The sequence below is a fragment of the Spermophilus citellus genome, assembly GCF_964194105.1.
Source record: "Spermophilus citellus genome assembly, chromosome: 6".
NCBI lineage: Eukaryota > Metazoa > Chordata > Mammalia > Rodentia > Sciuridae > Spermophilus > Spermophilus citellus.
This window is the reverse complement of record NC_138187.1, coordinates 135,234,839-135,260,183: the sequence shown is the minus strand read 5'-3', so window position 1 is coordinate 135,260,183 and position 25,345 is coordinate 135,234,839. Positions and strand designations below refer to the sequence as shown.

At 53.2% G+C, this 25,345-nt stretch overlaps 1 protein-coding gene across 2 annotated transcripts in view; it reads right to left on the bottom strand.

The window, feature by feature from the left end:
- Nucleotides 1–341: 341 nt before the first annotated feature.
- CACNA1S (calcium voltage-gated channel subunit alpha1 S) overlaps nt 342–25,345 on the bottom strand; it is a 62,770-nt gene continuing 37,766 nt past the window's right edge. The window contains exons 19-44 of one of the 2 annotated variants that reach the window (XM_081297281.1): nt 25,163–25,222; nt 23,632–23,738; nt 23,132–23,219; nt 22,850–22,957; nt 20,660–20,712; nt 20,236–20,382; nt 19,561–19,762; nt 18,945–19,103; nt 17,513–17,623; nt 16,767–16,850; nt 13,340–13,396; nt 12,345–12,473; nt 12,085–12,150; nt 11,427–11,518; nt 10,638–10,797; nt 9,544–9,671; nt 8,140–8,236; nt 7,413–7,515; nt 6,481–6,582; nt 6,077–6,201; nt 4,310–4,438; nt 3,424–3,674; nt 2,160–2,245; nt 1,465–1,538; nt 1,073–1,216; nt 342–918 (exon numbers count right to left, since the gene is read on the bottom strand). In XM_081297281.1, coding sequence (XP_081153407.1) covers nt 667–918; nt 1,073–1,216; nt 1,465–1,538; nt 2,160–2,245; nt 3,424–3,674; nt 4,310–4,438; nt 6,077–6,201; nt 6,481–6,582; nt 7,413–7,515; nt 8,140–8,236; nt 9,544–9,671; nt 10,638–10,797; nt 11,427–11,518; nt 12,085–12,150; nt 12,345–12,473; nt 13,340–13,396; nt 16,767–16,850; nt 17,513–17,623; nt 18,945–19,103; nt 19,561–19,762; nt 20,236–20,382; nt 20,660–20,712; nt 22,850–22,957; nt 23,132–23,219; nt 23,632–23,738; nt 25,163–25,222 — 3,114 coding nt within the window. In that variant the 3' untranslated portion in view covers nt 342–666. The remainder of the gene's footprint in view (nt 919–1,072; nt 1,217–1,464; nt 1,539–2,159; nt 2,246–3,423; nt 3,675–4,309; nt 4,439–6,076; nt 6,202–6,480; nt 6,583–7,412; nt 7,516–8,139; nt 8,237–9,543; nt 9,672–10,637; nt 10,798–11,426; nt 11,519–12,084; nt 12,151–12,344; nt 12,474–13,339; nt 13,397–16,766; nt 16,851–17,512; nt 17,624–18,944; nt 19,104–19,560; nt 19,763–20,235; nt 20,383–20,659; nt 20,713–22,849; nt 22,958–23,131; nt 23,220–23,631; nt 23,739–25,162; nt 25,223–25,345) is intronic. The other variant, XM_081297282.1, reaches the window with a different exon arrangement.

Sequence of the window (25,345 nt, the reverse complement as noted above, 5' to 3'; positions counted from 1 at the left end):
ATAACCAAGGCCATAAACGGCACGAGGGGAGGGTGGTGTTGGCAGTGAACTCTGACCAAAGAGGCACTATCAGAGCTCCAAAGAAGGTTGGCCATGGTGTGACCAGGGCTTGGGGCTGTTTCTGAGGCCACCAGTCCTCTCTGGGGCTGCTCCGCCCTAGTCAATGGGGCCAGCTCTAGACTTCCAGGCTGAAGAACCCCACTCTCCACACAGCGCCTCTGCCTCATGCAGAATAAAAACCAGAGAGCCCCTCTAGACTCCTAGGCCCAGGTTCCCTGAGGGCTCCTGGGGAGGGGAAGAAAGTATAGAGGGTCCAGAAAAAGAGACAAGCAGAGGCCAGGTGCCAGTGTCATAGGCCTGAGACTTTAATGTCCTGCTGATGGGAGTGGCCTTGTGACAGATAGACACTAGCACTGGCCAGGGCTTTTAGAATGACCTTAGAAGTTCCAGCCAATCATGCTTCTTGCTGGTGAGGGAAGGGCCTGTCCTGTCCATCTACTTCCTCCCAAGTTTTGGAGATGGTTCCTGACCACCCTTGTTCAGCCAGGCGTCTAGCCACTGAAGGGAGGGAGGCTGCTGTGGTGCTAACACTTGTCCCTCCAGCAGTCCCCCCCCCCCCTCCTTGGTCATGTCAGCTCTAAGCCCAGGCTGATTCTGTGTCGGCCGTCACAGCCTGGGAGGAATCAGGGTCTCCTGTGAGCCCTGATGCTGGTCAAGGCTGCCCAGGGAAGACCCGAGGCTCAGGCCTCCCACGGCACCAGACGGGCCCTCTGGGGTCTGTCGTTCTCTCAGTAGCTCTGTTGCTGCCACCTCCACTTCCTCTGGTTCCATCTGGCAGGCATCTGCCAGGGCCTGGCCTGTCGCCATGACGAAGCCAGCGTCAGCCGCCAAGGAGTCCAGGCCCCCTCGAACCAGAGCCTGCAGGGAGGAGAGGGGGCTAGGCAGGGTCTTCCTGGGAGTGGTCTTTGGTGGGGGAAGGTCTGCTTCTGTTGACCCTACCCCCTCTCCATGCCAGGCTGTCACAGGGCCACCTGCCAATGTAGCCAGCTGCTCTGTCCCAGCCTCTCCTCACCTCCTGGATCAGCAGGGCTGTGGCTGGAGCTGGGCACCTGGAACGGCTCTCCTGGGAGCTCCTGCTGCGAGATGCTTCTGCGTGCAGAGAACCTGGCATGGAACGCTTCCTTTCTTCTAGAACGGGAAGCTCTGCCCTGGGGTGCTGTTTCAAATGTACAAAAGCAAAGACCCCAACGGGTTTGCTGGAACCCACAGATGCAGTGAAATCCCAGCACATCCAAAGCGGCCTCCAGCAAGATCCATGGAAAGGAGAAGATCCAGGAACCTGATTTTTTTCTGTTATGGGTGGGCAAACTGGCGCCAGGCCCTTCCCCTATCATAGCTTGCTCCTAGCACTGCATCAGGTAGGGTCTCTATATGGAGTTTGCTCCCTGTTCTCCACCCCTTTACCTGGCAGGGGGCAGGAGGTGTCTGGCAAGTTGGCCATCCTTTCAGGTTTTCCACATGGGGCTTGCTGAGAGGTCCTGTGAGCAAGGACAAGAGGACTGTTGGCTCAGGCAGGCAACCCCGTACCAACTCCCTTGGCCAGCTGTGGAGGGTGGCTTAGAGGGTGGACACATGCTGGAATTGCCCAGGTCTCCTTACCCTACTCTGGGTTTGGAGAGGGGCTCTGGGCCAAGTCTCTAGCTAAGCCATTCTTTAGTGTGTTTGTGCATGTGAAGGAGTGTGTGTCAGGGAACAGGGACACTGATCTGCAATGTCCTCAGGGTTACTACTGTTACACAGTGGTCCAAAACCCACTGTCAGACTCCAAGATGACCTGCTAAAGGGCCCAAGAACCAAGGTAACAGTGAGTCCGGGAGCTGCCCTTCCATGGGACCTGGGAGAGGGCAGACTCCCACGCTGGGTGAATTTCAGGCAGACCTGGAAGAATGCAGGCTCCCCTACTCCCCTCTACCTAGAAGCTTCTCTGCCTGGATGAGGAGCTGGCCTAGTGCTCTTCCACCCCAGGACCCAGCTGGTTCCCACTGCCACAGGCCCCAAGACAGCCCTCCCAGCTGGGTTGCCAGACTCCAAGGAAGGAGGGAGGCTCCCCAGGCCTCCTCAGGAGAAGGCTCAGCTTCTCAGGTCGGCAGAAGACTGACCCAGGGCCTTGCGGGCTTGGCTGAAGGTTCCTCCTCTGGCAGCAGGTGTCTCTGACTCTTCTGGAAATTCCCTTTCATAGTGGACACTGAAATGGAAACAAGGCCAAGTGAACCAGAGCAGGCTTCCGGGTCTCTGGACATCTCTGCTCCTCTGTGGCCCCAAATCCTTTCACTCAGGGTCTGGACCCATCATAGCACAGGGGCCTTGACTCCAGTGATGCTCTCACCTCTCTGCACAGCTATCCCTGACTTTGGGGATGTGAGCCCAATGCCTCCCCGCCTCCACTCCTGATCAGTGGTCCCCTCTACCCTCTCCACATTCCATGCAGCCTCACAACCTTTAGGACCCTGGTTCTTGACCTTGGCTGCACAGAGGACCCTCTGGGAGCTTTAAGGAATAGTAGTGACTGTCTCACTCCCAGATGATGGGGGTTTGGGAAAGCTCCTTATATAATTCAAGCATGCAGCTGCAACTGAGAACTATTCTAGACCTTTCCAGTCCATGGTGATCAATATCCTCTCTGTACTCTCAGGACATGAGTCATATCACATGACACATCCCCTAGCAGCCTGGCCCAGGTCAGATGCATCTCTATTTTCACACCACTTTGCACCAAAGTCTAAAGTCAGGCGTGCCCTTCAAGGCTTCTGGGATGAGTTCAAGAAGCTTCTCCAGCTGGGATGGGGTGTAGGCAGCCCTGGCTGTGGAAAGTAGCTGTTCAGATGACTTCTACCAAAGCTTAGCTGGCTTTCGGCCTAGATCGGGAGCTCCGCTTTGAGCCCAGCTCCTGGGTCATGTTGGCTGATCAGCTTTTTCCCTCATCCTGCCCTTTCTTCCATGACACTCAGGTAGTCACAGATTATATTTAGTCTTTAGCCTGGGGTTGGTAAGGTGGAGCCCAACTCCAACAATTGAACCTTATCACCCACAGCCTTTTGTAGTCTGTGCTGCTGAGGATGGCCCACTCTTTCTAACCCGTAATATACCCTATAATATATCTCAGCTCTAAGACCTGCTGCAGAGGATGAAACCAAAGGTCCCCTCAGCATTTGGGCCAATGCTGACATGAAACTGCCCCCTGCTGGCCACAGGCATCTCTGCACCCCAAATCTGCCCCTTGCATTAAGGTGCAGAGGATCCCCAAGGGCATAAAGGCAAGCAAAGGACACCTCATAAATCTCAGGGCTCCCTCTTCCCATCTAGCCTGCAACCTGCTAACTCTGACTCCTCAGTCCTATCCTGGTATCCAATTGCTTTCATTACCTGGAAAACACAGAGCTGTTGCTACGGTCACTGTTGCCATGGGCAACATTAGCATTGGCATTGTTGGTATTGGCACGAGCAAGTGGGTTGGTTCTTGGATCATGAGGGAAGTCCTCCAAGAAGACAGGGGACTCCAGCTCCTCCATCTCTATCTCAGAAAATTGGAGGGGTCTTTGATTGGCCATGATGGGGGGCAGGGAGTTGGTCCTTTCCAGGAAGTTGTCCACTTGGCCAAACAGGCCTCCAGTCCTCTAGAGGCAAGGAGAAGAGTGAAGGGACCGAGATCAGTGACTGAGGGATGAGGGTTGGAAGGGGGCTGGGGGCTGTCACCCAGGATGATGGTGCTGGAAACAAGTTATGGATTGGAGACAAATCCCATGAGGCCAGAGGGAAATGGCCTGAGCAGTGAGACCAGGCAAAGAGAATCCCACCCTTAGAAAGGTCTCAATGTGATGGGACAGACAGGACATAGCTCAGGACATGTGCAGGATACACCGACACATGGATAGGGAAATGTGGTGTGGTGGAGAGAACCCTGAATTGGGAGTCTGCAGAGCTGGGTTCTAGCCCCCTTGAAGTTAAGTATTGCACATCTCACACCATCATTTCCTCATCAGTAACCTGAGAGGGTTTAACAAGGTGGTCATAAAGAATCTTCCACCTTGAAAGTGTTAGAAGAAAACTGGACAGAGCTCAGGATCAAGGACTGGCATAACATGAAATGTTGATGAGGGCTTGCAGGGAAGGTGGGAAAGGGTGTGTTATGCTTAACACCTTGTTCCATCAGCTCTCATGTCTACCTCCTGTGTGGCTGGACTCCTGGCCATTCTCTCTGTTACTGCTCACTGTGTCTAGACCATGAGGGGTGGTCATGATCCTCACTCACCCGGAATATTCCTTCCTCCATTGCAGCCTCCACCATAGCTCTCTCCAGCTCCTCCTCAGCTGTCAGGTCCCCTGAGATAGTGCGGTGGATCTCAGGGGCTGCTTCTTCCTCTATGGTCCTCAATCCAGCCTGAGGATGGAGAAGTGACCTGGTGAACCTTCTAGACCAGGAGCAGAGACTAGAACTGCTTCCCGGACTCATTTCTTATCCCTGCACCTAGGGGTCTCCTGAAGCCTGTTCTTCCTCCTGTCTCATTCAAGATCACAGGGCTCTGTGAAGCTCCCAGACCCTTCTCCGGTGGCAGTGATAGTCTACACTCTAATAGTTACCAAAGAGTCTGGTCTTAATTCCATTGGTGGAGATTTTGTGTCTGCCCCAGGCCTCTGGGTTGAGCAATCTTTTTACTGTATGTGTGTGTACATGTGTGTATGTCATAAAGAAATTAACAGAGTACTGAGACCAGAAGGAGAAGAGAATCCTCACCTTCAGAAAGGTGTCAATTTGATGGGATAGACAGAATATAGCTCAGGACTGTATAGGAGACACAGACATACAGATAGGAAAATTTAATGTATCGTCATATCTATATGTCTACATGTCTACACATTTATCTATCTATCTATGTATCTATCATAAGTTGATTAAAGTTCATATCACCCACAAAGGGACAAATCAAAATTGGTGTCACCTGATAGTTTGCAATGAGGACACAGTAACATTTCTGTAACCGACAAGATGCCTATCTTATACCTGATATAAGGACACATCAGACAAACCCAACCTGAGGGACATCATGGCCTATAATCCTCAGAAGTGTCCAGGTCATGTCAAGGAAAGACAAGGAATGTTCCAGATGGAAGAGACTAAGGAGAGATGGAAACTAAATACAATGTGTGATTGGCTCCTTTTGTTAAAAAGGACATTATTGGGACAACTGGTGAAACTCAAATGAAGTCTGAGGAGTAGATGGCAGTAACATATCAACATTATTTTCCTGATTTCTTTTTTATTTATATATGTTTTTAGTTGTAAATGGACACAATATCTTCATTTTATTTATTTACTTTTGTGTGGTGCTGAGGATTGAACCCAGTGCCTCACATGTGCTAGGCAAGTGCTCTACCACTGAGCTACAACCCCAGCCCCTATTTTCCTGATTTCGATGGTTGCATTGTGGTTATGTAAGAGAAGACTCATGTGTGCAGGAATACACTTTTTCATGTGTACATCATGGAACATCAAGGGTTGAGGGAACATTATGTTAATGTTACTCAACAGTTCAGAAAAAAAGGTTTTGTATTTTACTAGTAAACTTTTTAAAGTATGAGATTATTTTAGAATAGAAATAGCAATTTAAATAATGTTCTGTGCATACAGCACAAATGCATGCACATTTTTGATTTTATAAATTATGTGCATTACAATGAACACAAAAAATAGAAACAAAACCCACATAAGATAAAACAAAGTTCTAAAGCTTTCTTTTTCATACACTATGTAGCATTTTAAGTACTCCTGGGGGAATCTTCTTTCTTTGGAGACTATTGCTTTTGTCTAACTCATCTCTCCTCTGAACAAATCCCATTTTCTTCTGTTCCACCATCCAGAGGTGAAGAGCTCCTGGTTCTCCTGAAATTGATATGTGACTCATGGAGGACCATCCAGAATTATCATCTCATTTCCTCACTCCTCCATCCCCAGACTAAATTCCAGAGGGAACTGGAACCTTGGCAGGAGTCCCTTGGAACTTGCCTGGGTTGGACTTACCTGGATCTGTACGGTGTCCTTCTTAGGCCGATATCCATAATATTCTTCCTGGCGTTTTATGAACTTCCGGAAGTGTTCCTGGATGAGGAATGTGGCATAGAACTTCCCCACTGTCACCTCATCATCTGCAGAGGGGCCAACAAAGGATGTCCTGAAGGTTGGTGGGAATCTGGCACAGAGTGGGAGCCAGGTGCAGCCAGGTCCAGCACCCAGGTCCTCCTTGCTGCCTTGGTCGACGGGCACTCTGCACCTTGATACTGGTGGCTGCCTTGCTAGATGCCCATGGGGCTCTATCAAGGGTATTTACTGAGGTCTGGGCAATTCTCAGATTCTCATGGGACTTCTCAGAGAAGCTCATTACCCCTTTCTACCTCCGGACTCTGGTCTCCTACAGTAGCACCCACCTCCTATGGGAGGGATGACCTGGTCCAGGAGCTTCATGCTGGTTCTCTTCCAGATCTTCTTGATGATGGCCCTCAGCTCCTCGTTGGCCTGTTCAAAGTTACCTGGGGCAAGGCAAAGGCAGGAGTGGCCCAAAAGCCATCCAGGCCAGGCTGACTGCCTGTGATAAAGCCACCTTAGACTCACTGAGCCCCTCTGAGTGCCACTCATTCACTCAGCCAACCCTGGCTCAGCTTTCTTTTGTGGCAGCTGCTGTGCTAGAGGCTGGCAATGGGGCATCCAACCCTTGGGTCACATGTTTGCTCCTCAGAGGCCTTGGCTTCCAGTGCCCAGAGTGCTTAGTGTTCAAGGCTGTCACCCCTGCTCTCTTCCCCAGACCTTCAATTCCCAGCCCCTCCTGTAACTCCAAATTGCTCCCCTCCGACTTCTCTTCTTCTTGTTCTCCCAAGGAACCTACCCTGTGGCTGCCTCAGACATCTCCAATGGTCCTAATGCAGGGGTGGCCCTGATGCAGCCTGAACCCTGAGCAAGGGCTCAGGAACAACTCCCGCCCCCATACACTCGATTCCTTCTCTGCCACCATGTCCCTCTGCTAGGTGAGTGAGGACCTCCAGGTCTAGTGGAGTTGAGTGTGGACTCCTGTCACTCTCCCAACTAGCTGAGTCCCTCCTCTGCCCCTGTCCAGAGCTGACCTCAGGTGCCCCAGCCCCTGCTAGCCCTGGCACTTCTCTAGCCCAGAGACACAGCCAAGGAGTCTGGGGGCAGATCCTTGGTGAACTTGCCCTGCAGAGAACTCCAGGCTCTCTCTGAGCCCTGAGGGGCAGGAGGACTTGGTGGCCACCATCTGGGCCCCCTCTGCTTCTCCCCATGGTTCTTGATTCCAGTCTTGAGCACTGAGAATCTGGCAGAATCGGTGCCTGCTGAGGGCTCTCACCTTCTGTCTTGATCTTGAGGGCCGTGCGCACCAGGGCAAAGAGTGTGGCATTGAAAGTGACCGTGCCATCGCTGTTCAGGGGCATGTTCATGCCCACCAGCCGCTGTACAAGCAGAGGCAGTGGTTTGTTGTTGAATTGGGACCAGAGGTCATGCTCACCCAATCTGTGGGCCCAAAGGGGATGGGACACGAGATGGGGTGCGGGCAGATCCTAGTCTCTTCCTTTTTTGGGTCCTGCTCATGGAATGAGCAGTTTTCCTCTGCCTCAAGCTCCCCACATACCCAAGACCTAAAAGCAAAGGGTCTGCCCTATCATTTTGGAGTCCCCCAAACTGTGAGCCAAAATAAACCTTTTCTATTCATAATGTGATTACCTCTGTTTTTTTTTTTTTTGTACCAGGGATTGAACTCAGGGGCACTTAACCACTAAGCTATATCCCCACTCCCCTTTTTAAAATTTTATTTAGAGACAGAGTCTTACTGAATTGCTTAGGGCCTCGCTAAGTTGCTAAGGCTGGTTTTGAACTGGCGATCCTCCTGCCTCAGCCTCCCGAGCCGCTGGGATGACAGCACCACTGTATCTAGCTTTAGGTATTTGTTATAATGACGGAAATCTAACACAGGAAAATGCTCATCTAAAATGACTCCCTCAGGGCCTCAGTTTCCCTGCCCTGTATCACCTGCTCCCTTTCTCCTGGAACCGCCCCTCTCTGGCAGCTCTGGTTACCTTACATGCTACCCGGTGTGGGCAGAACTTCCCAAAGCCCAGCGGGGGCTGGATCCTTCTCAGCAGGGTCACCACATCCAGGTGTTTGATTCTCCCCCTGCAGGAGGACATGGATCTGTAAACCAAGTAGCCCCACCAGGACCTCCCCTGCTCAGAGAGCAAAGGGCAGGGAGCATGGGACACTTCCTTAATTTCCAACTTTAGGAAGCGGGAGCCTAGGACCCTTTTAAAGGAAGAGACCCTGTTGGGATTCACTGTTGCCCAGTATCAGGAATGGAGGCTTTATTTTGGGAAGACAGAGGCTCTCTTTTTGAGGGGATTCTCTTGGAGAGGGGATCCCCAGGCCCGGAGGCTGGATGTATACTAAGACCTTGTTAGGCTTTGGTCAAGATGTGAGGAGCTCTTGGGCTATATTATCAGAAGTAGAGTATATGGCAAAGGAGGTGCAGACTGGTCCCCAGAGCTGGAAACCATATTTTCATTGTGACCATGAATCTCAGAAAAGGCATAAAGCACAGCAGCCGGGAATGACCAAGGTAAGGGCAGCAGATGTGTGTTGCCTTGAAAAAAAAAAATCATTTTTGAGGATGCTGTTGACTTCCTTCTTTCTCTGGTCCTGCCTGGGATGGAAGTTGACCATTTTCTGCCTGTCTCCAGAGGGCTGAGTTAGGACTTGTGGATAGCTGGCAGAGACAGTTAGGTTTTGGTTCCCCTGATGTAAGCAGTTTAAAGCATAGTTGCTAAGGACACCAGGCAGACTTCCCTGGAATTGTGGGGCCATTTCTTAACAACTGCATGAGCCAGGGCAACTTAATCTCTTTGAGCTTCAGTTTCTTCATTTGTGAGATTAAGCTGATCAGAAAACCCATGTTATAGGTTGGAGGAATTAAATAAGATAATGCATAGAGTGTTTAGTATAGTGCCTGAAACCTGGGAAACACCCAATAAATGCGAATTTATTACCTTTCTTAAAAGGAATGTAAGAAAGTGGCACTTCCCCAAGCTTTAATGTGCATACAAATCCCCTGAGGATCAGGTCAACAGAAATGAGGATTCTGACTCAGGCAATCTGGGCAGGGTTTGCATTTTAACCAAACTCAGGTGCGGATGGTCAGTGGAACACACCACTTTGAGTAGCCAGGACTAGGGTGTCTGGTGAGATGTTGAGTTCCCCACCCCTAAGAATGTCCAAGCAGAAGCTGGGTGACCTTTTCCCAAGAAAGTCAAGGGTCCTTTCACCTGGGAGGCTTGTGGGACCCCTTCCAACCCTGAGACACTCTGATCCTCTGGGCTGGGACCTTGGATAAATGAACAGAGAGTGAGTCCTTAGGGGACACCAGGGTCTAGGATGGAGGATGGACAGTTTAGGGAGTGCCCAGCACAGAGCCTATGGATTGGACTCACTTAGCTTCTGGGTCATACTCCGCCCAAATGGCCTTGAACTCATCCAGGTGATGAGGGCCCAGGATGGACCAGTCTCGTGTGAGGTAGTCAAAGTTGTCCATGATGACAGCCACAAAGAGGTTGATGATCTGCAAGAGGAGGACCAAGGGCTCCCAACCGGAAAGGCAGGAGATGCGGGGGCAGGCAGAGGTGGGAGGCATCCCTGGGTGGGGGGATGCGGGCTCTCCCTCCCCATGGCCCTCGTCCCACATTTCACACACAAGGCGGTATCTATCTCTTCTCTTGCACAGGCAGGTGCCGTGTTAGGGTTCCAGTGCCTGTTTTTTTAAAACCCAACCCGAGTGCCTCTTTGGGAGCTATCCCATCTCAGCCTGTCATCTGCACCTGCGAGGCGCTCTGCCCTCTTCTGCACCCTAACCTGTGGCCTTCTTGCTGCCTCTGCCTTTTCTGTCCAGAGTTGGGGGGAGTCCCTTTGAATCACAAGGTACTTGAACTCCTTTGTCCCTGTGAGTTCCATCAAGGCCAAGACTGGGTCTCATTCAAGTTTCTATCTCCTGTACTCGACCCGGTGCCTGACACATATCAGATGCTCAAATAATAGTTTTGAGGGAATGTAGGAAAGAAAAAGGAATAGAGGAACAAGGTCCCCATGATGGCTTCACAGACAGCAACCCTGCGGTCTCAAAGTGACTTCATACTTTTTCTAATGCCAACTGGGACTTCCTGTGGGATCCTGTTTCCAGATTCTCAGCCTCCTCATAATTGGACAACTTTCTCTTCCAAGGAATAATTAGGCATAAATATCTTTAGAGGAAGTCCCCACCTATGGAGGGTATGACCTCATTAAATTCCTTGTGCTTACTAAATGTGTGTCTATATGCGTGTTTATGTGTGTAGTAGAAACTTCTTGTAATCCCTCTAGAGCAGGAAAAAGTGCTCTCAAAACAAAGCCACCCCCAAGATGACCAGAACAAAGGGCACTCTAACCAGAGCCTCAGTGTCCCGGAGATGGACCCCTGGAGAGATGGAGAGGAAGAAGGCGGGCCCACCACCCTCAGCTCAGTCGGTCCCTTCTGCCCTGCCCCAGGTCTCACCAGGAAGGCGCAGAGCATGTAGAAGCTGATGAAGTAGTAGTAGGCGAAGTTGGTGCCGCAAGTGTACTCCTCGCCTGGGGCATAGTCCGACTCTGGGTCACACAACTTTCCGTAGCTGCAGGCCAGCAGGATCTCCTGCCAGGCCTCACCTGTGGCACACCTGGAGGAGAGAGGCTCCTGTCAGCCTGTGCACTCTTGTGTGGTCCCTCAGGGGGCCGCCAGCCCAGGCAGGGCAGGCGTGATGAGCAGATGGGGGCTGCTGCCACAGAGATGAGGAGGTTAGATCCTAGGTCACCGTCCCTGCAAGCCCGTCTGTGGTTTTTCTCTGTGCGGGAGCCCCTCAGCTCTACCATCGTGGGGTGCTACCACCCGGAGCTCAATTATAGAAAAGAGGTTTCTTGGATGGAGAGGCAAAATCGGTCCATGGTTCAAGTCTCTAGACGGGGAACAGTCAGAGTGAGCATACTGACTAAGGCGAGGCAGGCTCAGAGGCCGTCGAAGCCTCACTACTCTCTTGGGAGAGGCATCGGCCTCCGTCATCTCCTCCAGTGGAGTGAGAAAGAGGAATATGCAGCCCTCCATTCATTGGAGGCTGCGTGAGACATGATCGTGTGAAGCCACTTGTTCACAAATGATTAAAACCTTCAAGACGGTGACAGTAGGGCATTAAGCCAGGCAGGGGACCTTTCTGAGTGCTTGGCTGTGTGGAGCTAATGCTGTCCCCAGGGCAGTCAACACAGAGCCAAGGCCAGAGGGTCAGTGAGGTGGGGGGTAATGGGGGACTCCTGCCTGAAAAGCAGCAGCACAGCTTGTGGGAAGGTCTGGAAGTTGTTGTTCCGGTTTATTTGGGTCCCATCCACCATGGCAATCTTCCCAAACATCTGCAAGTCACAAAGGGCTGTAGCTTAGGAACCTAGATACAAGTGTCCCCTCCGCTCACCTCCCACGTCTTCTCCTGCCTGACCTGCTCCTTGCCTTCACCCCTACCTCTCCTGAGCCCTGCTCACTTTGGTCCACATCAGGTCTGAAGCCAAATAAATGGGACTATTTTCTCAGTTGAGTAACATTCTTCCCATCAGGCCAAAGAAAAGTAGGAGAGTGAACCATTTTTCCCAACTGCAGGCAGACCCAGGGTGTTGTGGCACAGCAGAGGTCTCCTGGGGAAGGGCCCCAGCCAAGGCCTTAGGGTTGAGATCTGGCCACTGCTGCCCATCTGCCTGCCGAGGGCTCTCCTGGGTCACCTCCAGGCTCCTACACTGTGGCATCTGGGCTAAGAAGTGCAGCCTCTTTTCTCAGCCTCTCAGGTGACCAGTTGGACCACTGGGGTGGAGGAGGCAAGGAGGTGTAGGGCCCAGCCCGCATGCTGATTAGGCCTCCCGAGGTCCAGGGATGCCCCCTCTAACTTGGTCAAGACCCATTCTGTGGCCTGGGCCCACCTGCCTCTCACCTGCATGCCAATGACAGCGTAGATGAAGAAGAGCATGACGATGAGCAGAGCCACGTAAGGCAGGGCCTGCAGGGCAGGGAGGGAGCATCAGCGTCATCCGTGGGCTGCACCCACCTGCTTGCCACCCTGCCCATCAGCAGCTTGCTGGGCCCTGCCTGACCCCAGGATCCCCAGAGCTCCACCCTGGACTCAGGTTGATGCCCCAAGTGACCTCCTTAGGTAAGTGCAGTTTCCCGGCCAGTTGGGCTGGGCTTTTGCACCTGGAAGGACTTGATGAATGTCCACAGCAGGGTGCGCACTCCCTCTGCCCGACTCAGTAGCTTGATCAGCCTCATGACCCGGAACAGACGGAAGAAGGCGCTGGAGATGCGGGCGCTCTCATCTGGGTCCTGCGGGGCAGCAGCCCCAGAGGTCAGTCTGGGGGCTGCCCCTTCAGGCGGTAGGGGCGGGGTGAGGTGGAGGTGCAGTGTGTGTGTGTGTTGGGGAGATGTCCGTGGTAGGGAAGTGGTTCCACACCCTCCGCATGGCCCCTGCTGTCCATTATCTTTGGACATCCTGGGGCTCATGGCTCTGGGCTGTTGGACTGGGGGAAGGGGTGGGCATGGACGCCAAGCTGTGCGGTGAGCCAGTGCTCAAGAGCAGCAGCAGGGATTCTGCCCTGGGGCGAGGCTGCAGCCAGGCTCACTGTCAGCCCTTCTAGGGCTTTCTGTTTATTTCTCCTTTGCCTCAAGCTGCCACTGAGCTTAGTGCCCTGGTGGCCCTTCTGGGCCCCTGGCCCTAATGTCCTAAAGTGCAAAGATTCCCAAAAGCTTGGCCATAAGTTCAGCAGGGTCACTCCCTATTATCTCCACCCTACTCTTAGCCCCTGCCCTTGTGCCAGCCTTAGACACAAGGATAACTCTGGAAGGGAGACCCCTCCCTGCCCTGCTTCCTGTGGCTCCAAAGGCCTTGTGCCTAATGAATCATCACTGAGGTCCTTTGCCAGCAGAGTCCTCTCTGGACTGTACTCTAATCTGCACAGAGGGTGCCAGAGAGAACCCTCACTCGGTTTCCCAGGGCTCCAAGGAAGCCACTGCCTCATGCACATTCTCCCACAGAGCCCCCGCCTCCCCCCTAACCCCGACCCTCAGAGGGTCTGCTCTTAGTAAGGGGGCCCTGAGTGCTGGATGCACCCCATGCGACCATGCAGCCAGCCTAAGCATGCGAGCTGCGGGGCGAGCCGCGTGCCGGGCGGGCTCATGCAGCCTGGAATTACAACGTTCCCGCAGCCTCCACCCAGGCAATACAGTCCCCCGCTGGAGGCCAGGAAAGTCTGTGGAGAAAAGAGACGAAGGGAGGGGGAGGAGAGGAGAGAGAGGAGGGACACATGGGAGGGAGGTGAAGAGAGGTGTCAGAAAGGACAGACACAGGAGAGTTAAAGAGAGAAAAAGACAGAGAGGTAGGAGTGAGACCCCGAGTGGCTGCAGTCAGGGGCAGGGGACGGTGGAGTGGAAATGAAGCTCTGTGGGTACATGAGGGAACAGGCTGGGCCACGGGAGCAAGAAGGGAGGGAAGACTGGACACAGTCCCTCTGGACTCTCAGATGCATCCACAGGTGACAGGGCTGGGGTCCTTCCTACGTCTGGGTTATATAATGCTGGGGACATGCCTGCGGAAGGCTCACTGGAAAACAGTTGCTCGTCACTCTTAAGTGGCCCCTAGATCCCTGAGGTCAGGGCTGTGGCTCTTATGGAAGTTTCCTGTGGGGCAAAGCTCCTCTGTGGGAGCCTGAGACCCCCCCAGCGGATGCTCCTTGGCCCAGGCCCAGGACCAACGCTCACATCTCGGTGGCTAGGCCCTTAAAGACCTGGTGGTTGGGTTTGTGGGGGTGACATTTTTCCTGCTTACTCCAAGCTTCTCCCTTAGGCCACATTTCATGAGAAACCCTGTCCTGGAGCTCGTGGCCGAAAGAAGTCATTGTTAAACTTCCACATGTCTTCAGGGAGGTGACCCCCAGCGCCCTGGTTGTGCCAGTCGAGCATAGTGTCTTGGGCAGCTTTACCCCAGACCACTCAGGTCTCAATCCTGTCTGCATGTCAGAATCACCCCAAGAATTTTTTTCCATGCCTCTTCTGGGTCCCCACCCAGGCCAATGAAGTCAGAGGTTTGGATGCACCCTAGGTAATTTTAATGTGTAGCCAGGGGATGACAACCGTGTTCTAGATCTGTGATGTCCATAGGGTGGCGGCTAGCTATGTGTGGCTATTGAATGACAGGAATATGAAATAAAATTAGAAACCTAGTTCCTCAGCTCCACTATCCAGTTCAAGTGACCAGTAGGCACATGTGGCTAGTGGCTACTGTATTGAACTGGACAGAACGTTTCTATCATTGTTGTGAGAGACCTGCTTCCAGGCCTTTCCCTCGTGTGTATGTCCTCCACAACCAAGAAAACCGTTTGAATTTATCCAGGCCTCCCCTACCCAGGCCTCAGTCTTCAGGAAGTAGTTATTTTTAACTTGGGCTCGTTATATTGATTGTGTAGGATTGTCTCCTCTGACTGTGCTGGTGACTAGTGCTGCTTTTAACCACAGGGACTTTGGGGATGCAGTTTTTCCAGCAAATGTTGAGCATGGATGGAAATACACCCCCCCACACACACACACACATACACACTCACTGGTTTTGCCCCCAGCCTACCCCGCCCCTCGCCAGCCCTGAGCAGATGGAGCTCTGTCTTCCCTGTCTATTCTGTGCATGGGGCTGAACAGGGTTCCCAGTGCCCACCCCCAGCCCTGCACACCAGAGAGGCGGTGTGGCAGCCAAGTCCCCAGAAACTGCAGCTGCCTGCCAGGGCTCAGTTTTCCAGCATCAGTCCAGGGCTCCTTCCACACAGACTCAGACTTCCTCAGTTGCAGCCCCCCATTCCCACCCCATCCCTGCCCACCCCACCCAGGCATCTCCCAGGCTGATCCTCCCCACCTCACCCCCACCCAGCGACAGGCTTCCCGTGGCTGGCACAACCTAATGTGCTTTTCACTGAGCAGTGGGAGGCTCAGAAAGAAGCCTTACATATTGATGAGCTCCTCACTCACTGGGGTCCCTGATGATCAAATCAGTCACTCTTAGTGTAGAATCCCACCCCAGTCCTGGCTAGGGTAGCTTAGAAAGATGAATTCCCTTCTCCACCTGCTCTTGCCCCCTTTCCCTCCTGCTCTTGCGCTGCCCCCTGCCTGGCCTGGGATCACTGGGTACCTACCCAGAGGGAAGCTGTATTGATTTTAGCCACTAAGTCTTGGATCTCCTCCTCCCAGTGTCTTCTCCCCTTCTTTACTCTGAAGCAAGGCCACCAGAGGGCTCCACTTCGAAGTCCTTGTAAGGGACCTCTCTGGCTGAAACCCCTCCCTGACCTGCAGTCCTACCCCTCAACATAGATCCTGCTGCTGTTTCCCTTTCTCCTCCAGGGCCTCATTCTTGCATGCGGAGTCTCTTGGTCCAGTTCCTAGAGTCATTCGCCTTCCTGATGGCTAAGTCTTCAAAATAGATCCAGAGCTGGCTACTGCTCAGCACCTCCACGGCCAGCACCCCAGGCACCATCCCCTTATCTGCAGCTCTGCAGTAAATTTCCGACCGCTCTTCCTGGTTCAGCCTGGTGTCTGCTCAACCCAGCAGCTAGAATGATCCTTTAAGAACTAAAGTCTGAACATGCTTAAACCCTCCAAAGGGCTCTTTGTCTTTCTCAAAGTAAGGACATAACCATGATCTGACCCCCGTCTTCTCTCCTCTTCCCCATCCTTCTCCATTCCAGCCACAAGGGCCTCCTGCTCTTCCTCAAACTCAGCAAACATGCTCTGGCTCTAGGCCTTTGCACACACTCTTCTTGCTCTCTTCAGCACTCTGTTTCTCATACCTGCATGACTCACGCCTTGCTTTATTCAGGTCTGATCTCAATGTCATTTAAAAAAATTTTTTTTTTCAATACCAAGGATTCCTACCACTGAGCTTCATCCTCAGCCCATTTTATTTATTCATTTTTAAAATTTTGAGACAGGACCTCCCTAAGTTGCTGAGGCTGGCCTTGAACCTGCAATCCTGCCTCAGCCTCTTGAATTGCTGGGATTATAGGCTTGCACCACTGCAACTGGCTCCAATGTCCTCTTGATATCATCCTCCCTTTCCCTCCCATTCTGCATCCTGAACTGCCTACATTTTCCATTCTGTAACCCGTCACACGATAGACTTATTTACTGTCTGTTTCCTCCACAGTTTTTCTCACTGCCGTATCTCTAGCACCAAAAGCAGTACCTGAACCCTCAGCTCAGAATTTTAAAATCCACCACCCTGTTCAGAAACCTTTGGTGACATCCCACTGCCAGCTAGGTAAAGTTCAATGCCCTCACTCTAGCCTTACCGATCCCCACCCGCTGCATGTTCATGTGCTCCTGCAGAAGCCTGAACATTCTCTGCATGGCCCAGGCTGTGCTCCTCCTGCAGAAGCCCTGCCTTGGTATTTTTCCCCTCTCCAGTGGCCACCTCCTTCAGGTGGAGTGCCTTTCCTGACCACCCACCCAGAGATGGCCTCTGCTTTCTTGTAACCCTAGGGTGCTGTGCTGCTCATGCAATGGGTACCCCACAATTATCTGTGGACTGAACAAGTGTTTTCATCCCCACCCCAGTCATGGCTCTGCCGGGCTGATACTCACATCGATTTCACTAAGGATGACATCGATGATGCTGCCGATGACGATCAGGAAGTCAAACACATTCCAGGGGTCTCCAAAATAGCCCTGGGAATGAGAGACAGGAAAACAGGGGTAAATTTTGTGAAGCGGGGACTCTGGTGGCCTGAACAGGGCAGTGGTCCAGTGAGATCTTCTGGGACGGACCAAGGTCAATGTCCACGGTGTTGCTTCCCTCTGGGGCTGTGTGGGCCAAGCCAGCCAACACCCTTCTCCTCTTGGCACTTTAGTTTCTTCCCCTAGAGTGTCAAGTGGTTGGGAGAGTTGTTGGGGACTAAGGACTTGGGGTCCTGATCCAGATGGGGAACTCTTACATCCCTGAGCCCCTCTTAAAGTCCTGGCAGGTTTGGGAAACCAGAACCATCAGTGGGTGGCTGGGCTGGGCTGGGCTGCTTGCTGTGGGAGTGGACTCCAGAACCAAAGAACCAGGGCAAGATGCTCCGCGGCCCTGGGCCTGTGCTTCAGAAGCTGAAGTGAAGGTGAGGAATTTAAGACAGGCTCAAAGATGGGGCAGAAATGGGCACCTATTGTGTCATCAGTTGCTTCTGGTGGCCTGGAGTTTCCCGTGGCCTGTACCTGACAGTGGCTGTGGGCAAAGCGGTGAGCAGGCAGGGAGCAGAGGTGCTGGACCAAGGGGCTTTAGCAGTGAGGAGACGGGGACGGTGCTCCATGGGAAGCCCACCCAGACTGGCCACAGGGCAGGCACTCACCCTGGCCTTGAATGCCATGAGCTTGAGGACCATCTCCAGGGTGAAGATGATGGTGAAGGCCACGTTGAGGATGTCTGAGATGTGGTTCATCTCCTCTGACTGGTTGTAGTGCTGCAGAGGGGACAAGGGAGAGGTGGGCCACAGGGCTGGGCTTGCAAAACAGCCTGCCGATCCCATTTTAAGAGCATCCATCCTTCCTGGGAGCACCCCCACCCTTTCTTGGGTCCCCTTTCTACCTTGTTTTAGCTCAGATAACTAGGAGCCTGCTTTAGTGATCGCCTGAATCCCACCAAGTTTTCAGAACACTCCCTTTCCCTGCCTACAAAAGAGAGGGAGGGGAGGTTCTGCAAGTTCAAGTCCAGCTGAGTGTGTTCCAGGGTTGCAAGGCCAGAGCTCATTCATATATCTGTTTTGGGTGACCAGGGTGTCCTGGTTATCCTCCAGGCAGGGCTCTGTGATAGGCTCCACGTAGGCATTTGGGCATAGGACTAGGAGACAAGACCCCTGGGTCCTGAGGTTGGCATTGTCACTAGCTGGTGGGAGACAGAGCTCACCAAGCTTGCTGTACCTACATGCTGTCCCTAGTGGTGTCAGAGTATTTAAATCAACAACTTGCCCCCTTAACCCACTGCTATGCCCCCCCCCCCACCATAAATCCATGGTCTTAGAGATTTCCCTGGGAATCTCTTCCCCCTTTCTTAGAAAGTTGATGAAATCCCATCTCTTCCACAAGGCCTTCCCAGGTTGGTCAGAAGGATCTGATGGCTGTCCCCACCCCTCCAGCCTTGGTGGTGCTGCCCAAGTCTGCTGCCTGACTCAGCCCCAAACCCAAGCCACTGTACATGATCCTCTGTGTGGTCGGGGCCTGCTGACTCAGTGACTCCATATTCTCAGGACCAGGCGCTGTGTGGTCTTATCATCGGGTGTGTCTTGGGCTCCTAGGGGCGGGGAGCCTGGCTGTGCAATTCTATTTATATAAGACTTATATAAGGATCACATGCTTAATTAAGATTTGATAAGGCTGCTGCTGATTAGGATATTGTCTATAAGGAATGCTCAACTCCTAAGAGAGACACCTGTTCTGTGAATACTAAACCCAGTTTTCTTGGGACCAGAGCCAAGATTCCAACCAACTCAACCATCTAGCTTTGCAACCTCAGAAGAAAAACAGAGAAAGTGCTTCCTACTTCCTACACTTCCTCCTCCTGTTTGCAGGATCACCACACTATTTGTATGTTCTGAATTAGTTCCTGAATAAACCATAGTGCCTGGTGACGAATCCTGTGACCAGTTTACTTCTGTGTCCTGCCCAGCCCCTCACCACGCAGTGCCTGGCATGTTAATGTCTACTGGGAGGAACCAGGAAATCCCATCCTACTCACCCTGGCCTACCTAGGGCCCAGGTCTCTTGTGTCCTGGGAGGCCTCCTTACCTGCATGCCTAGGCAGATGGTGTTGAGCATGATGAGGGCAAACATCAGGTATTCAAAGTAGGAGGAGGTGACGACGTACCACACCTGGTATTGGTATGGGTTTTTGGGGATGTAGCATCTCAGTGGGCGGGCCTTCAGGGCATACTGCACGCATTGGCGCTGGGACACAATACACAGGGTGGGTTAGCACCAGGAGCCCCCCCCCCCAATGCCACATCCATGGGCTTGAGGGAACCCTAAATTCTGTGAAGGCAGGAGGAACCATGGCTGGGGGACTGCGTGGACTATTTAGAGGAAGAATCTCACTGGGATCCATGAGGTACCTTCTATGAACTTGTCTCCTGGAGACAGAGGTACCAGTTGTAACCATGGCTCTTGCTCAGCCCAGGGGCTCTGAAGGGCTTCCTCTCTCTGAGCATCATGGGAGTTCCATGAGAGAATCTCCAGCTTGGTCAACTAGTATGTAGGTTGGATGTGGTGTGGAGTGCATGGAGTTGGGGCTGGGCCTTAAGTGGAGGTTCTGGGGTCACTCTTAGGACCCTCTTGACTGGCCAGAGCCCAGGGCTCAGGGCCTGTTGGAGCTCTGTTCTCCATCTCTAGCAGGAAACCCAGGCACCTGGTTCTTGTCCAGCTCGCAGTTCTTGTACTCGGTCTCCCCCTGCTCCTGGAAGGTGACAATGACAAAGCCCACAAAGATGTTCATCATGAAGAAGGCAATGAGGATGATGTAGATGATGAAGAAGATGGCCATCTCCACTCGGTTGTTGTAGATGGGGCCTGTGTCTTCCTTATTTGAATCTATGGCCTTGTATAGTAGCCTTGGGATGGACAGAGAGGAGGGGATGAGGGCCTTAGGTAATGAGGCAGCCAGCTACCCAGGAAGGGTAGGAATTACCCCACTGGCCACAGGGAACCCAGGGAACTTTCTGAACAGTCAAGTGATGGGAGAGAAGGAAGGACAGGGCCAGAGGAGGCTGGAACCATCTGGGAATAGTCCTACCCTTCTATGAAATGCTCCATCTATGGCTAATCAATCACTAGGACTCCCCTGTGGGCAGGAGAGCATATCCCTATGGGGGGATTAGACACATTTTGTTGGTGTCTCCTGGTCAGAGACCATTTGTAGTGACCAGTCAACACGAGTCCTACAAACCATCAAGGAGCTGGTGGGGTTTGCTGAGCATTATCACAGGTCTGCGAGGTGCAGTGGGGGCTATGGGAGAATGATAGCTGGTTCCTGGCATTGCCCTGACAGTGCCTGTGTTGGACCTGAGCCTCAGGCCTCACTCACTGAGGCCATCCCTCGAAGGTGGAGACCGTGAAGAGTGACATCATGGCTGAGAGCACGTTGTCAAAGTGGAAGTCGTTGTGTATCCACTGGCGGGGGCGCAGCTCTATCTGTGTGGGATCCCCATCCTTGTACACATAGTAGTAGCCCCTGGTGCAGGGAGGCCCAGTCACTCCACTGAGTGTGGCTGGGCTTCCTCTGCCCCACCCGAATCTTCTGAGTCCTGAGCAGTTCGTGTACAGGAGAGACACCATTGGACACCCTCTCCCCACAGCTGCCCAAGGAAGGGGGCGTCTGTGAACTTGTCTCCTGGGTCTAATAGCTCAGGTCTTCCAGTTCCCAGCCCGAAGGGCCAGTGTGCCCCATATCTGAGGTCCCTGCAGCAGTACCCTCCCACGGTGCCCCTCAGCCAGCAGAGCATATGTACCTGCACTCTTCTTCTGTCATCTTGGATAAGTCATTGCAGCTGAAAAACTTCCCCTACATCCAGGAGGAGGGAAAGATGGAGACATGTTGTCATGGAAACAGGAGAGGAAAGTGGGCTACAGAATCATACAGCAAGGCCATCTGGAAGGAGGAGCCTCCCCTTCCTCTCAGAGAGGTGGCCTTGCCCTTGAGGCAGGCCCCCGAAGAGTCTTTCTCCTTCACCATCCTCTGTCTCCAGGGCTCTCCCTGGCTTCCCTACCCAGACTAGCTGCACTCAAAGGTGAGAATCCAGCTCTTTAAGTGAGCATTTGCTGAGGCCCCAAGTGATGGAAATAGAAATGCAGCCCTGGTCCTGCTCCTCTCCCTTGGAACAGGGAGACAGAGCCCCTCACCTCCCACTGCTGAAGGAGCCCCTTTTGTTCTCCCCAGTGAGCAGCACGGAAAAGGTCTTCCCCACCTCCCGCCTCCCCTCTCCTGCCATAGGCTGGTCCCAAGGGCCGCTGTGGAAACAGGAGCTGTAGAGATGGACCCTAGGTGGGCTCTGATGATTCAACTTGTCCTCAGAGTGGGACAGGGGACCCTAAGGCCTGAGTAGGGGACTCTGGGGTCCCCCTAACATCAATGAGAGCACTTTCTCTTTTTGTCTATGTCACCTTTGGATACCTGCAAAAGACTCGGTTTGAATAGAGGAGTTGGTTCCTAGGTCTGAATGTGGCTCAAATGAAGTTTGAAACCCACAGATTCTCGTTTAGGCCCTCCAAGGCCCAGAGAAGGAAATGCCATCACTGAAGACGCAGGACTCGCTGAAGTCAGCTGCCCTGCCCCTGTGTGTGGTGGGGCTCCCACCACACCCCCTCTTTAGGATTGCTGGAGCAGAGCTTGGGATAACGCGGGGGGTTTTGTGGGGGAAATGTGGGGAGTGGAATAACATGAAATGCATGTGACAGGTTTCCAAAGTAAAATGTGACGTGTGTGACCAATGTGTTCCTATTAGCTGGGCAGGCAGGATCTGAGGGCTTTTGATGAGAGATGAAAGCACAGAAGTTGTGGTATTGAGGTGCCGTTGCTCTTGCCCAGAAGGGACATGGCAGCCAAAGGAAGGGCAGCCCCTCCCCCAACATTCCTTTAAGGGAAGTGTCTAGTGGGCTCCTATGTGCCAGGCTGCAGGTGGGGCTCCACAGGAAGGGATGAGTCTGGCATGGACTCTGCCCTCAGTGGGTCCTGGGAACCCCCAAGCCTGACAGAGGAGAAGGTGGGGGGTAGCCCCTTGCCACGTCTGGAGGCAAAGACCACATGTGGCTGTCCAAATGTCTAGATGGTGTAGTTTTTTGCCCCTGAAGGTCCTCTAGGAGCCCCACCTTAACTATGTTCACCAAATCCTGTTCCCTGCCCTCAAGGAGGAACATGTGGTTTGTCTTGTGACCTCCTCAACCCTAACAGAGGCCCTGGCCCCATGTATGGGATGACGCTTCGTATGCTGAATGCATAAATACCATTGTGTACCTAAGACTCACTGAGGTGATATAATCATGACTTTTCAAGGACCATGCTTTGGGGACAGGAGTGGGTTGCATCATGACAAGGAGTATCAAGGGTCAGTGGAACACTCAGATGTCAGTTTCTGAGTATGGCAGGTGACCTAAGAGCCAGAGGCATCTGGAAGCCAGAGTTTTATGGGAGGGGACATCTTTGTGGGGCTGATTCCTAGGGAGGAGCTGAGTAGCTGTGTTTACCCAGGAAAATGAGCCTAGAATAAGGCCAGCTCCAGGCATGAAGTGAAGGACAACCACCCCAGAAGCTCCTGGGAGGTTTGGCTGATGCCAACCGCCCGGCTGGGTTCATGGGCTGCAGAGCCCTGCTGCACCAACAGAGCTGGAGGTGGTGGGGCGGGGCAGGTGGTATGTTGTAACCTGGGCCTGGCAGGGTAAGAGGAAGTGGCTGAGGTGGTGAGGGGAAGAGTGACCGCAGGGGGAAGAGAAGACACAGGCAACGGTGGCCAGCAGAGCCACAGGCCAGCCATGGGCATCACTTAGGAAACTGGATCTAATCCCCAAACTGTGCATTTAGGGAACATTTGCTTTCACAATTTGGGGCTCCCTCTGCTTGGGAAAGAAATCCATTGGCGCTTTCCATGGCCTGAGAGAGGCCCCAGGTGGGGAGGGGCAAGGCTGCCCAGGAAGGGAGGCCTCACCTTGAAGAGCTGGACCCCAATGCAGGCGAACATGAACTGCAGGAGTGTGGTGACCAGGACGATGTTCCCGATGGTGCGGATGGCCACGAACACACACTGCACCACGTGCTGGGGAGAGAGGGGCCGATGCGGGGCCAGGCCTACACCAACTGCATCCTACTGTCAGCTTCCCATCCTTACTCCAGCCTCTTCCTTAACCCCCATTTGGCCAAAGAGATGGACCTTTGATGTCCAGCCAGGCTGGACAGGGTTTCTGGAGTCCTTCTAGGGTCCCTCTCTCACCTTCAACCCTTTGGCTCTATTGATAGCTCGGAGGGGTCGGAGCACCCTTAGCACCCTCAGAATCTTCACCACAGAGATGGCGCTGGACCTGGGGGAGGCACAGGGGGTGGGGCTGAGGGCAGCCTGTTCCAGCCAGTGGGGCCTCAATGCACCTCCTGACTCTAGCCCTCCACACAGCTGCCATTGGTGGGTTATGCAGCAGGACACAGGCTTTCTCTGGGTGGCTAGAGGTTCCGTCTCTCCCATCAGGCCAGCAGGGGTTGTGCTCCCCATGGGGAGACAGGGGCTAATTTCTCCTCTCTGCCTCCCTTCTCAGTTTCCAGGACAGGGCTTTGCTCATATAGCACTGCCCCTTCAGTTCAGCTGGGGACAACCAGGAAACCCCCCACCCACGTCCCTGAGAGACCCTCCTCCTGCAGCATGGGGTGGTATTCCTGCTTCAAAGACCTGGCACAGAGAAAGTTGGGGGCATGCCCAGGGTTGACCCTTGCCCTGCTCACTCTAGTCCCATGGAGATGAGGGACACGGCCACCACCAGCAGGTCCAGGATGTTGAAGTAGTTGCGGCAGAAGGAGCCTTTGTGCAGGAAGGCCCCGTAGGTGGTCATCTGAGGGGAGAGAGGCAGTGTCTTGGGTAGCAAGCTTGGGGAGCAGGTCAGAGACTTCCCTGCCTTGCCTCCCAAAGAAGGGCTCCTTGCCTCTGTCTGCTCAGGAGGAGTGAGTACAGAGACAGCTTGCCTGCCTGGGAGTTTCTGCTACTCCACTGCCTCCCGAGGCCTAAGTGCACCCTCTGCTCATGGTGGAAGCACCGGACTTCTCAGGGGCGGTTGTGCTGGGCTTGCCTCTCTGTGCACAAGTCCTTGACTTCACATACCGTAGTGTATCCAGGCTCCTCCCCTGTGACCCTCCTCCCTTCTGAGGGGCAGGACCCAGATCCTCCTCCCCCTGGAAAGCTTTCTGGGAGTTTTCCTCTGCTCAGGGATTGCTATGCTGGGTTCAACTGCCCTTTGAGGACCCCAGAACTTACCAACCCCTTCTCTCTGCACCCCCACCTACCCCCTGCCTTCTCGCTCCCCTCTCAACTTCTTATATTATACTCCCTTAAGGTCCAATTCAAGGCCTTGTATGATTTTGTCTTATCTTGTCTTCTCAGCCCCAGTAACCAGGTTTTCCCCTGTGTTGACGGAACATCCCAATCCAAAGAGGCCACACTGTCCTCTCCAAGAATGTCCCCAAATCTTACAATGAATTTGCTGCTCTCTGTCCTCTTGGATTGCCCTGGTTTTCTCTTCCTAATGAAGTCCTGTCCAACTTCAAGGCCTAGCTCTTATGCCCCCACCTCCACAAAGTCCTCTTTGACCTTGGGAATCCACTGTCTCTGCTCAACTCATTCAGTAGTTGAGGCCCTGAAATAAGGGCCATCCCACAGTCTGCTCTGATGGCTGCCTCTCCTCTCCTTGTTGGTGAAGGTAAAGGCCGGGATGAGCCCTCCCTCTGCCTGCACCCCCAAAGCCCACTGCACTGTGATGGCTTCAACTCAGTGTGCTCACCTCAAGTGGGCAAGTGGGGATTTGCTGTGGATAAGACATAAACAGTGTGTGGCTGCCAGAACCCCAGGCTGGGACAGTGGTCACTCCCCTGGGGACTCTTGGGAAGTCAATAGTAACCAAGGTCTAAGAACAAATTCCAGCTTCCCTGATCTACTCTTAAGCTCAGTGTGCCTCAGTGTGGAAGAAAGTGCCACAGGCTTCACAGACGCGGGCTGTACTCTGCTGGGGTGGCAGGCCACAGGTTGGTTGTACTTCCTGTCTCCAGCCTTCCCCGGGCTTGGGAGCTGAAGATCTGTCCCATTTCCTGGGTCCTGTGAGGCTTTCCTGTGGTGACCTACCTTCTTCCTGTTTTCTCCCGCCCCTTAGTCTAGGCCCTGAGTGAGGTCAGCGTAAGAAAATTGGATTCACATCAGGGAGGGTCCCATTCCCTGGCCCAGAGAAGCCCTGAGCCCAGGGCTGGCTGTCCAGCAGCCTCTACTTACCTTGAGGACAATCTCCACAGTGAAGACGGAGGTGAAAGCAATGTCAAAATACCCCAGGATCTGGGTATGGGGTGGGGGAGGAGCAGCAGTGAGAGGAGGGATGGAGCAATGATACCACCACCACTACCACCACCATCACCACCACCACTGTCGCCACCATCACCACCATTACCACCATTCACC